This window comes from Ictidomys tridecemlineatus, chromosome 3 (assembly GCF_052094955.1).
Source record: "Ictidomys tridecemlineatus isolate mIctTri1 chromosome 3, mIctTri1.hap1, whole genome shotgun sequence".
In the NCBI taxonomy this organism is placed as follows: domain Eukaryota; kingdom Metazoa; phylum Chordata; class Mammalia; order Rodentia; family Sciuridae; genus Ictidomys; species Ictidomys tridecemlineatus.
This window is the reverse complement of record NC_135479.1, coordinates 101,859,440-101,872,114: the sequence shown is the minus strand read 5'-3', so window position 1 is coordinate 101,872,114 and position 12,675 is coordinate 101,859,440. Positions and strand designations below refer to the sequence as shown.

General features: G+C 50.3%; 1 protein-coding gene across 1 annotated transcript in view; it reads right to left on the bottom strand.

Annotated features, from left to right (window-relative positions):
* Erich6 (glutamate rich 6) overlaps positions 1 to 4,255 on the bottom strand; it is a 33,059-nt gene extending 28,804 nt beyond the window's left edge. Inside the window, exons 1-2 of the mRNA XM_078043560.1 lie at positions 3,578 to 4,255; positions 2,672 to 2,729 (exon numbers count right to left, since the gene is read on the bottom strand). Coding sequence (XP_077899686.1) covers positions 2,672 to 2,729; positions 3,578 to 4,055 — 536 coding nt within the window. The 5' untranslated portion in view covers positions 4,056 to 4,255. The remainder of the gene's footprint in view (positions 1 to 2,671; positions 2,730 to 3,577) is intronic.
* Between the last annotated feature and the right edge of the window lie 8,420 nt (positions 4,256 to 12,675).

Below are 12,675 nucleotides of genomic sequence, written 5' to 3'. Positions count from 1 at the left end.
GTGTTCAATCCTTAGCACCACATAAAAATAAAATAAAGGTATAAAAAATCATATAATACTTAAAAAAACAAATAATAATAAATGCTGCAGAAGATGCGGAGAAAAAGGAAGACCTTTACACTGGTTGGTGGGATTGTAAATCAGTACAACCACTGTGGAAATCAGCATGGAGGTTCCTCCAAAGACTAGGCATGGAACCCCCGAATGACCCAGCTATAGCATCCCTTGGAGTTTATACTAAAAGATTAAGGTCATCGTGCTACAGTGACACACCCACACCCACGCACACCCACATGCACAGCAGCCAAAACATGAAACCAGCCCAGGTGTCCATCAGTGGATGAATGGATGAAGAAAATGTGTATATACCCAATGGAGTTTTACTCAGCCATAAAGAAAAATGAAACTATTATCATTTGCAGGAAAATGGATGGAACTTGAGACATTATGTTGAAAAAGCCAAACTCAGAGGGTCTTGATTGTGTATTTTCTCTCATATGTAGAAGCTAGAGAAGAAAAAGGAAAAGAAAAATGATCGTGGAAAGAGTCTTATGAAATATTTATTATTATAAAGGGAAATCAGTAGAATGGAGGAAAGGACACCCCTATCCCCGCTTTAGGGTAAGAGGAGAGGAGGGAGGGGCAAGTGCAAAGAGTGATATTGGCCAAATTATCTTGTTGTATTGTGTGCATGCATGAACACGTCACAGCAGATCCCACCATTATGTACTACTGCAATGCACTAACAAAGAAAAGAGAAAGAAATCTTCCCTTTTTAGGAGACAAGTTGTACAGACATAGGATCACATTTCCTTGTGCACAGATCTAATCACTTTGCTTTCTAAATATAAAATTGAGTATTGTTCATTTTTATTTTTCTTTTCACTTATTATTTATTTATTTATTGGTACTGGGGATTGAACCCAGAGGTACTCTACCATTGAGCTCCACCCCAAGCCCTTTATTTATTTTTTTTTTGAGACAGAGTCTCATGAAATTGCTGAGGCGGGCCCCAAACTTGTGATCCTGGGATCACTGGTCACTGGGATTACAGGTGTGTGCCACCAAGCCTAGTTATTCATTGGTTTTCAATTTTTGAATAAAGGTGTTCCCCAAAACTCTAAGGGTTAATTGTAATTAACAAAACATAATAAAGTAATACAATTTCAAAGTAATATAATTTCATATAAATTTGTATTTTAATATACTCTGTTATATAATATTTAACTTGTTAATTATAAGAAAAGAAGTGAGAGATGGGAGGGAAACAGAAATTCATTAATGATCTAATTTTTATAATAGTCAATAGATATGAAACTGATTAAGTAATAGAAATTTAAATACTTAAAAGTCCTAAGTGCTAAAAAACTAAAAATAATATAAGTGCTGAACATGGAGAGGAAGGAAGCCAATAGTTATATCAGAAATGGATAAATCAGCTGGGCACTTTGGTGCACACCTATAATCCCAGCATCTTGGGAGGCTGAGGCATGAGGATTGCAAGTTCAAAGCCAGCCTCAGTAAAAATGAGGTGCTAAGCAACTCAGTAAGACCTTATCTCTAAATAAAATACAAAATAGGACTGGGGATGTGGCTCAATGGTCAAGTGCTCCTGAGTTTAATCCCTGGTTACCCCCAGCCCCACCACCACCACCAAAAAAAGAAATTGATAAATTAAGGAATAAAAATGTTATTCAAAATTGTAACTGAAACAAAACTGAAACTGTTAGCAGTATGTTAACGCTGAGCAGTGGAACTGGGGTGGAAAGGGTGTCAAGAGGCTCAATTTTGTTTCTTTGTGTACTTTATTTTTTTTTGGTATGGTACTAGGGATTGAACTCACGGGTGCTTAACAACTGAGCCATATCCCAGCCCTTTTAATGTTCTATTTTGAGACAGGATCTCAGTAAGTTGCTTAGCACCTTCCAGAGTTGCTGAGACTGGCCTCAAACTTGTGATCCTCCTGCCTCAGCCTTCTGAGTCAGTGGGATTACAGAAGTACACCACGGGACCCAGTTTATGCTTTAATTTCTTAACCAGGCACATATTATCTTTCATTTAAAAACTGAACTAAAAGGGTAAGTAAAAACACATAGTGGGACTGAACAATTTTCCTTACACTTAAGAATTTCAAGGCTGCTTAATGAAAGCGAAGCTCAGGTGAGCAGTAGTTGAAGACTTTGGCCTCGGTGCCACATTTTAGGGATTTAGGATTTAGATGTCCCAGAGATGTTTCCCTGTGTTCCTAATATAGTTAAATCACTGTGAGTCTAAGAGAGAAAGAGAACAAGCGAGGCCATAAACTCCACTTTCTTCCACCAAAGGTGTCCCTGGTCACTCTTGCCTCTAACAGAGAGAGAGAGAGAGAGAGAGAGAGAGAGAGAGATCTATCGATGTTCTAAGTTTCAAAGTACTTACTCTTGAACACATTACATATTTACTTTGTTGACAATGGCAAGTGAACAAGGCATCTCTAGGGATGGGTAATAGGCTGCAGATAGGCAGGGACTGTCTTTCTCTTTAAAAGTGTCGAATTTTATAGATTAAAAGAAAGAAGTTTTGAATAAATAAGTTGTAAGTGTCTTGGATTATTTTATTCTACTTAACCTGTTTATCCAAAAGATAAACATTATCGACTTAAAAAATATGAAAATTGAAAACATTTTCTTACCTATCTATATTGCTTTCACTCGTGTCTTTCTTAAATGTTTCAAATATTTTAGGAAAACCTGTTGAATGAAACATTTAAAAATTTAGCCACTCTCTAAATCAGTGAAAGGGCAATTTTACTCTCCCTCTCGGAGGTGGGGAGGTGGCAGTATCTGGGCCGTTCCAAGCAAGGGCAGGGGTGGACGAGGAACATCCGGGAACTCCAGACTGGTCCAGCAAAGCACCCCAGGCCAAAGGCCAAGTTTGGGGTTTGCAAACCCTGCTCTAACTGCTCTGCCTCTGTCAAAGGCAATGCCTGGAGGGGCTCCGGTTCAGGAAGAGAGGCCCCAGGGCTATTCATCTTGAGCTACAGTCCCCACCACAGTGGCGCCTGTGGCCCAGGTGGGCCGGCTGGCTTTGTGGAACGCTGCTTGGGCTTGAAAGCAGAGCGGTTGGGGAGGAGGCTGAGGCCTCGGTGAGCCAGGGGCAGTGGCAGAGCCAGGGACAAGGGCAGGGGAGGCCCAGGGCTAGGGACAAGGGCCCGACCAGAGGGAGGCTAGGGACAGAGGCAGGGGCTGGGACAGGGCCAGGGCCAAGGGCAGGAACCACCCAGGGGCAGGACTAGGGCCAGGTGCAGGAGTGGCCCAGGGCCAGGGGCAGGGGCAGGGGCAGGGCAAGGCCAATGCGGGGGCCAGGGCCAGGGCCAGGGCCAGGGCCAGGGCCAGGGGCGGCCCAGGAACAGAGGCAGGGGCGGTCCAGGGCCTGGGGCAGGGCCAGAGAGGGCCAGGGTAGGGCCGGGGCTGGGGCAGGGTTAGGGCCAAGGGTCGAGGCAGGACCAGGGCAGTGCCAGGGCTGGGGCAGGGCCAGGGCCAGGGCCAGGGTCGGGGCAGGACTGGACAGGGGCAGGGCAGGGCGGCTCGGGCGTTACTTTTCCTGGAGGAGGTGCTGGAGAGCGTGATCTGGCTTGGCGTCCGGACCTCACTGGGCGGCGTCGGGCTGTGGGGGGACCGCAGGCTCTCAGAGGTGCTCAACTGCTGGGTGCGAGTGGACGTGGCGTCCAGGCTGGGGCTCTCCACGCTGGCCAGACGGGGGTGCGAGGCCAGGAAGCCGTCATCGGTGTCTAGGAGGTCCACGACCTTCCAGAGGTCCTCGTCACAGAACTCGGAGGACTTGCTCTCGTCGCCCCGCCGCTCCTCTTCCCCCTCCTCCCGCTCCTCCTCTTCCTCCTCCTCCTCTTCCTCCACCTCCTCCTCCTCCCCCCATTCCTCCTCCCCCTGCTCCTCCTCCCCCTGCTCCTCCTCCTCCGGCTGCTTCTCCTCCGGCTTCTTCTCCTCCGTCGAGGCCCTCTTGGACCCCGGATCCTCCTTCGTCTTTCGCTGTCCGCGACGCGAGCGCAAGTCGGCCATGTCGCGTTGGAGACCGGACCGCGGTGGCCGCCTCCGGCGGGTGGCGCTGCTGTGCGCGTCGCCCGGGCAACGGCCGCGCCGTCCGCGAGCCCCCGGCTGGAAGCGGCAGGACCGCAGCGCGGTGGCGCGGCGGTGACCCCGCGCGGTCCTTCGCTCCCGCCGCGGCGGCCTCCATACTTCATTTTATTTTGCGGAGGGTGGCGGAGGTGGCGTCCGCCGGGGGCGCGCATGAGGCCCCGGGTGTCGCCCGCTGCGTGGGTTGCCCAGTAGCCAGATACAGGGGGGAAGGTCCAGTGAAACCCTGCTCACAAGACAGGGGCCGGCCCTCGGGCTGCAGTTTGCGCTTTGGATATTTTAAAATAGTGCCTGAAATATTAGGTTGATTGGTGAGATTTTTGGCGTCCCTTATATTTTGCAGAGAACTTCTCGTGCTTACGGCCTGTGCCTATCCATCCTGGCGGTGGAGAAGGCTCCAGGCGGCTGGACTGGCTAGCCAGCACCACCTTGGCCTCAGCGACCCCGGGTGTAAACTGGGAACACTGATGTGCCCAGGATGCCTGTGGCTATTAAGGGATGCAGAGTGGTCTGTGACCTTCAGCCTTTCCGCTGGAGCCCTGGGAACACAGGTGCAGCCCTGGGAGTGCTGGAGACCCTGTCGGAGGACTTAGGCTTTGAGGGAGGGTTTTGGAGTCCTCTAATGCTGCAGGACTCTGCCCCAAAGCAGGCGCATCCAGAATGTGCCATTTAGTGGGCGCAGTTTGTATTTAGGTAAAACTACAAAGGGTCTGTGTTTTGTTTCCTTTTATCATGGCATAAGGGTAGTGAAGCCAGATTTAAAGTTAGGTAGTCAGTGTAGTTAGGTAAATCGGGTCTAACATCGAGTGAAATCTAAGATGGAGGCCATGCTGGGAATGACTCAGGGAAAACAGGACAACTCATGGAATGTTAATAAAGTTCCGAAAAGGCCCTAGGCCAAAGTCCACCTGGAAGAAGTGTTAATGAACAGCCCCCAACAGATTTGGAGATAGCCCATTCCAGAGAAGTGATAAGCCCATCCCAAAAGCCCTTTCGGCCCACTAGTGTCCCATCCCTCTGGCCCTCCAACCTACATTCCATTACCAAACCTATAAAAAGGGGAACACATTGCCCGCTAACTGGATTCCACCTTCTGGGTCCCCTTCTTCCTCCGGGAGAAGTCTTTTCTTCTGTCCTTTAATAAATTTCTAATCTCTACTCTGACCTTGCCTCGGCGTGCTTCTTTGGTGTTATTCTTCAACATCGGGGAGCAAGAACTCATTACCGGTCAACAGCGGTAACAGTAGCCTTGTCTGCACTGTGACTCCTTAAGCAGGCTCCTGTTACAGAACAAATGGGCTGCTTGCGGGATGCCAGCAGTCTGCTATGATGCCACGATGCTGAGCCCCAGCTGTGACAACACGTGGGGCTTCCAGCCAGGGCCTTCCCACCCAGGGGATGGGGCGCTAAGAAAGCTATTGAGGGATAGGGATGTCAGGTGTCTGGTGCTCTGAGCAATGTCAAGCCTTACCAGGCCCTGCCCTGGTCCAGGCCTCCAGGTCCTTGGAATGCATGGCCTGGAGAGCCACCCCTGTCCCCACTAAGGGCGGGCACCTGAGCATCTGGTAGGAGCCCAGAAAGCCATCAGCTGCAAGGCAGGACCAGGCAGGTGAGGGGCACCAGCTGCCCTGCGCTCCAAGGGCAGAGGGAAAACACATAATATTTGTGAAAGACCAGGCCTTTCATCTAGTGGGGCAGTTGGGACGTTTGGGAAGGAGGGGGACCTGGGTGACTGCAGAGTGGGACGCCCAGGGAGCAGGGTGCCCAGGTTTCAGGGGGACAGGTGGGAGTTGAGAAACAGAAAGGCAAGGCCGGCCTGTTCTGTTCTATACCAGCATTGGGAGTGCTGGGGTGGAGCCTGCCTCGCCAGCCCCATCCCCACCCCCGCCTCCCCCCACAGCACCTGGTGCTGGCAGGAATGCAGCCACCCCTTCCACACAGAGCAAGTGACTTGCTCAGGAGAAGGCACGTATTTCTGTTCCCTGGGTGCCCTGAGAGCAGGCTGGAGGTCAGGCATGGGAGGGGGCTGGAGAGATCGAGGGTAGTGTCAGCTGCCCTCCCTGGCTGGGCCCTGTAACTGCCACAGCATTTTCTTGATTGCATGGTGCATTGAATTTTTCAAGTACTCCTTGTTTAGAGCTGTTGTTCAGATCTTTAAAGTCTTAGGGGATCTTTTCCCCTTGGGCCCACGTAATCCACAAAGAACTGTCTTATTTCCCCATAGGAGGCGGTGCTCTCCTGTTTTGGCCATTCTGAGACAGTGCTCTGCGAAGCAGGGCCACTTTGTATTCCTCAGTGGATTTGAAAGCCAGACCCACCCTTGACTCCCAATATCACTGAGATTATTAAATCTCAGCTCCTTGATATGTAAAATGAAGTATCAGTCATCACCTTTCCATTTACTCCACAGGGATATTTTGAGATAAAATTTAATTATTATTTTAAGTTTCTTTTTGAGAACTGATCATGAATTTTTTTTAGTAACACTTAATTCTGTTTAGAAAATACCATCATCTGAGAAACCAGCCTCTACCTCAGAGCAAAGCCTGTCCAAGGAAGGAGGCGTGACCCTTGTCCTTGGAAAACCCCATTGAGCCTTTCTAGGCAGATAACCACCCTGCTGAGTTGTTTGTCTGCAAATAACAAGAGAGGTCTGTGGCGCCAAGTGTCCCTGACTCAGGCTAGGTGAAGACCCATAGCAACCCCCTAGCAACCACCAATCAGCATGAGACAGGGAAAATACCTGGGATGCCAAATGACCCCCTAGTAGTTTATGGTGGTTGATAACATGTTGGAAAACCATGTAGTTTAGCACGTACACCCCTCGTGGCCTAAACCAATCAGTTCAAAGGAATCCCCCTCTTGTATTAGCCAATCACCCCTACCCAACTTGTTCCCACCAGTGAATGTGCTAATCAATGTTAAGAGTTTTGTTTGACTTTCTCAGGGTATGGAATGATTTGCTGTGTGATGTTGTGACGTATAGAGTATCCCCCCAAAACCTATAAAATCTCACTGGACAAAGGACTGGGACTCACTCCCTGGGACCGCTGCGTCGGAAATGGTTGTGAGTCCAGGCTCGAGCTTGCAATAAAGACTCTTGTGTGATTGCATAGGATTCGGCTCCTGGAGGTCTACTGGGGTCCCACGAATCTGGCATTACACAGCTTATATAATCTATAAAATAATGTCTTGGGTGCTTCAGACATTTCCTGAAGGAAAGGAGGGAGCTGGATTTTTTTTTTTAAAGACAGTTTTCCTACCGTAAGCATAAAGCATTATGTAATGGTCTCTACTGCATCATGTGCTGTTTACCATGCTCCCTTAAGGTTCCCACAATCCCACTGCTTTGGCAAAGTAAGAGGGTGAATTTTTATTCAGTGCAAATGTCTTACATTTGCAGAATGTTCTGGAAGCTTTCTGGCAGTTGCCTGAGGCATGTCCCTGCAGGAAGCACAGTCTGTCCTCTGAGTACTTTTGTTAAGCCTTGCTCTGATGCACCGTGGAAGACCATCGGTGGAGCTCCGTGGCCTCGATGATCGCTAATTAAGGCTGTGCCTGGCTGGGCCAGCTGTGGGGGGCATCTTCCTAAAGCAGGCCCCCCCTCCTCATAGCTCCTTGCAGAGGTTGCTTTCCAAAACCCATTTATGCCTCTTAGTTAGCAGTGACATCCACTTTATCTTCGTCCTCAAAACTTTTTGTGAGACTGTCAGAGGGTTGGTGGGGAAAGGTGGTGGGGCACAGTCTCCTTCCTCAAGGCCAAGGCCCTGGTCTTCCTGCTCCCTCTCCCTGACTTCACAGCCTCTCCCTTGCCCCTTTGGCCGACCCCTTTCCATCTCTAAGCCCAGCCCTGTGTGTCACCTCTGGATGGTTCTGCAGTCACACAGGTGATGTCCTTTATTCTGGAGGAGATCCACACTGCAGGACTCTCCCCCTCCCCCCAGGACTTTGCATTCGTTGGATTCAGCACATGGAGTTTGTTCACCTGAAAGATGACCCCTGAGCGAGTGCTGTCCAGCAGGCACTGTTCCTGGCTCAGGGGAGACAGCAGAAAACCAGGTCCCTGCCTTGTGGGGTCAGAAGGTCCTAAGAACTAAGGAGGAAAAAGGTGAGTGTGAGAGAAGGTGCAGAGCCCTGGGCAGAGGGGTTCTGTAGAGGGCTGCTGCAGACCTCCCTAGGAGGCTAAAGTGAGAGCCAGCCCTGAAGGAAGGGGGAGCTGGCTTCGAAGTGCTGGCAGAGTGTCCTTGGACAGAGGAGCCTGCACTGACCCAGGGGCAGTGCTGAGTGCAGTGGGCTGAGACTCCTCCCGAGACAGCCCTGGGAAAGGCTGGTGTGACCCTCAGCTGGCCTCTGCCAGCTTCAGCTGGTCTGTGAGACTCCTGCCTGCAGCAAGCCCCCCAGGAGAGGGTGGAAGCAAAGGCTTCACAGTGAGGGGCCTGGTAGAAGGTTCTGGGCACACAGGTCCGAAGTGCAGCCCCCAGGGCTCTTGGGAGTACAGAGACTGAGAACGTAGCCCCCTACCCTGGGGAGCAGAGAGGAAGGGAGAGAGGACCAGTAACCACCAGGAGATGTCCTAGAGCTTGGTGATGTGACAGCCGGTGGGGAATGAGAAAAGGAGAGTCAGAGGACACCAGGAAGGATTTAGCTGCTACCAGTATTACCCGGTGAGATCACTTCCAGCCCAGAGTTCCTGTCATTAAGCAGTAACACAGACTCACTTAAGTTATGTTAATTTTTCATTTGGTTAAAAAGTTCTTCAACAAATGATTGCTTCCATGTGTTAGACTTGGGGAGATTCCAGGAATGAGACCAACAAGGCTTATCTTCTCTATTTTGGAAGGAGCTCAAGGAAGGGGTTAGTCTTCACGACGATGGAGGTGCTGTTGGAGCCCCCGAGTTTGGCCTCATGTTTTACTGTAGCAGTGTGTTAAAGCAGTAGCAGGAGCCCAGCTTGTCCCCACCTCAGGTCTGGGGCTCTGGCAATACCTCAGAGCTGTGCAGATTCCGCTGGGAGGGTTCCTTCTCAGGCGGAGCTCAATACAAACGTCACCTCTTCATAGGAAGCTGCCTTCAGCTCTCCACCACATCACCCGCAGTTTTTCAGTTTTTCTCCAATGCTCCTTCAGAGCTCCAAGAGGAATCAGTGTTGCTGACAAGCTGACCTTAGCCGCAGAAGACTCAGATTTCTGACCCTAGAAAGGGGAACTGTCGAAGGAGTGTATTAGTCACCTCAGGCTGCTATAACAAAATGCCACAGACTGTATGGCTTAAAGAACATTGATTTCCTCAGTTCTGGAGGCTACAAATTCATAATCAAGGAGCCAGCAAATTTGGATTTAGATCAAGGCCCTAAGGATCCCATTGAATCTCAATTACTTCCTTAGAAATAATACAGCCACACCAGGAGCTGGAGCTTTAATATGAAAGTTTTGGAGGGGCTAAAAAGCATTCAGCCCAAGACACAGGAGTCAGGGTTTCAAGTGCACCCTGTGCTAAATGGGGACAGCTGAGGCCTGAGGGAGGGCTGCTGGGTCTTGGTGACTGGGCTGTAGATGCAGGAGCAGTTTCAGTGACACAGTGGAAGCTGACTTTGGGATGTTTGTGTTGTTTTGGGTCCTTCAAGAAACCACACCTGTGAGGATGGGGGGTGGGGATGTAGAGAGAAGCACTGATGCAGCACAGGCTGAGCCCTGTGGGAGAGACAGAAGCAAGGGAGACAGGTGGGAGGCTGCTCTCCCCACCATGGCAGGTGCCCGAGGTTGGCTGAATAGCCCTGGAAGCTTCCAGTCAAATCTCTTTTGGAGGAGTCCTGCTCTGTGGGTACCAGCCTTCGGTTTAATCACTGTGACCAGAAGACCTGAAAGATCAATTATACAGGAGGAAAAGTTTATGTGGGGGCTCACGGTTCCAGAGGTCTCAGTCCACAGATGGCCAACTCCACTGTGCTGGACCTGAGAGGTGAGGCAGAGGATGTGGAGGAGGAAAGCTGCTCAGGACACAGCAGCCAATGCCAATGTCTCGGCTTGGCACTGAATCACGAGCCACTCACAGCTTTGTAGATTCAAACAGCAATTCTTTATTCCCGAACTCACACCGGCCTCTCCAAACACGTTCTGGTGAAATCCAAAATCTCCCGCACGATTCACGTCCCCAAACTTTTTCTCCAAGAGAACTCAGGGGGAACTCAGGCAGCAGGCACGCCCTACTCCCAGCAGGAATAACCTTCAACCTGCAACTTCCCTAAACCCGGATTATCTTAAACCGGGAAAGCCCTAAACTTGTCTAAAACCGGGAACGCCCTAAACCCAAATTGTCTTAAACCCGGATACTTCCTAAAACCTGCAGGATACATCCTAATCCTGGATCCACCCTGGTCCTTGAGTAGGGTCACCTTTCTCAAAGACACATGCAATGTCCAAGGCAAGTCCATTTAACATGGGGTACGCTGGCAAGGAAATTTCGATGCATCATTCCTACTTGGCAATGGCCCTCAGCAAGCCAAGAGGCGGAAAGCGCTCTAAATATAACCCCTGAAGCACGCCCTTGGGACCCCCTCCTCCAGCCACACCTGCCTGCCTTCAGTTACCACCCAGCTCACCCTGACCGTGGATGCTCTGATCGTCAGGACACTGGACCCGCTCCTCTCTCCTCCGAGCCTCCTTGCACTGTCTCATACATGAGCTTCTGGGGACACCTCACATCCAAACCATAACACCTGATGTCCCTGCTGTGCCTGTCCTTGGCTGGAGCTGCCTGTGGGAAGCATGGCCTCATGGTGACCATGACAGGATTCAGCCCAGGATAAGGGCATTGTCTTCTCGGCCTTCACAGACACTCTGTCACTCTGTTGGAACACTCTGCAGCCAGTGCTACTGAGAGGCGCTGATGGAGGGGAAGACCACCTGGGCTTAGGGCCTGGCTTCAGCGTGGACTGTCCTAAGGCATGGCTGCTACAATCCCCAGGCTCCCCTGTCTGTACCCTGGGAGACATGTTTAACCTTCCATGAAATGAGCACTACTAGTCTTAGCACCGGTTTTCTGGGCTGGTTATGAGGGTTTAATGAGTTAGTGTGTGTGACCACTTAACAGCACCTGGTACCTACTAAATATTGCACTTTTGATGTGTAGTTAATTGTCTTGCCGGTAGATTGCAGCACACTGCTTGCAGACCACCCATAGAGGTGCCTCATTAGACACTTGTCATTGGTAAGAAAAATAAGTAAGAGGGCCAAGAAAAAATGGAAGAGCTATAGGGCACGGATCTCAAGTGTGCTCGCAGCTGAGAAGGAAGCTCCTTCTCCACCTCCTATTAGTGCGTTACCATCCCTGCAGTCTTTAGCCACTGAGCAAAGTCATAAATGGCAACCGGCCCTTTATGAATGCTATGGGCAGGAAAAATTTAGGGGAAATTTAGGAAAAATTTAGCCATACTTGTGAGTAGTGCTAAGGGCACAGGTGTTCTTTTGACCTTGTTTTCTGGAGTATAATTACTCTAGTCGTCTTGATTTTCATCCTTTGATCTGAATGCTGCTAATGCTCGGGACACCCTGGAGTAGCCTGCCACGCTGTGCCCATCCTGGCACAGGTGTAGCGAGCCGAGGGTTTCAGGAGTGTGACACCTCCATTCCTCCCTGGTTCGCATCTGGGAATGGGCCAGCCAGACAGCGGCTGTGACTCAGCTCTGTCATTCCTCGGAACTCCAGCCCGTGGGGGGCACCTGCAGATCCTCCCTCCATCTGTCAGGACACTGCCATTGTCCCCCTGCCACTCCTGCGAGCACAGATCACAGTTCTGTTGTCTCTGGATACTGATTATGTTGTAAGTCCTGCAAAGACAGGAAATGTGAGTCTTGTCCCCCTCATGTCTCCAGGGCCCAGTTGGTACTTCACAGGATGAGATGGATCACATCAAAAGCAAATGGCTTTAGGCATGACTTAATATAACCCTGTGTGCCACAGGTGACATGGCCCAGGGGCTTGACAGCCTGTCTCAGTCTGAGAAATTAGTTAGTGGCGGCAGAAAGACAGGACTCAAGTACCTGGTTCCTGAGGTCGTCACCACACTGCAAGGGCTCGGTGAGCCAGGCCCTTCCGTGATGAGCTGGAACAGTTTTTTGTTTGTTTGTTTGTTTGTTTGTTGATGAAAGCTGTTTAGTAAACTGTACTGCGGAGAAGCATACCGATAATGAGTGGGCAGCTTGACAAATTTCATAAAATAAACACATTAGGATAATTTTTCTTCAGTGCTGGGGGTTGAACCTAGAGCCCACACATGCTAGGTGAACAGCCCACCGCTGAGCTACTTCCCCAGCCCTTTTGATTTTTAATTTTGATACAGAGTCTCACTAAGTTGCCCAGGCTGGCCTCCCCCTTGCCATCTTCTTGCTAAAATACGTGTAGTTCACATAGACTTCCCTGAGCTTGTGTGACTGACGACACAGTCACCATCGCTGTCTTTTCCCCAGTCACCACCGCCCTCAGCCTCTGGTTGGTGCAGACTCACCCACACAGGCTGCTACTCTGAGACTGTCAGAGGCTGAGCCTGC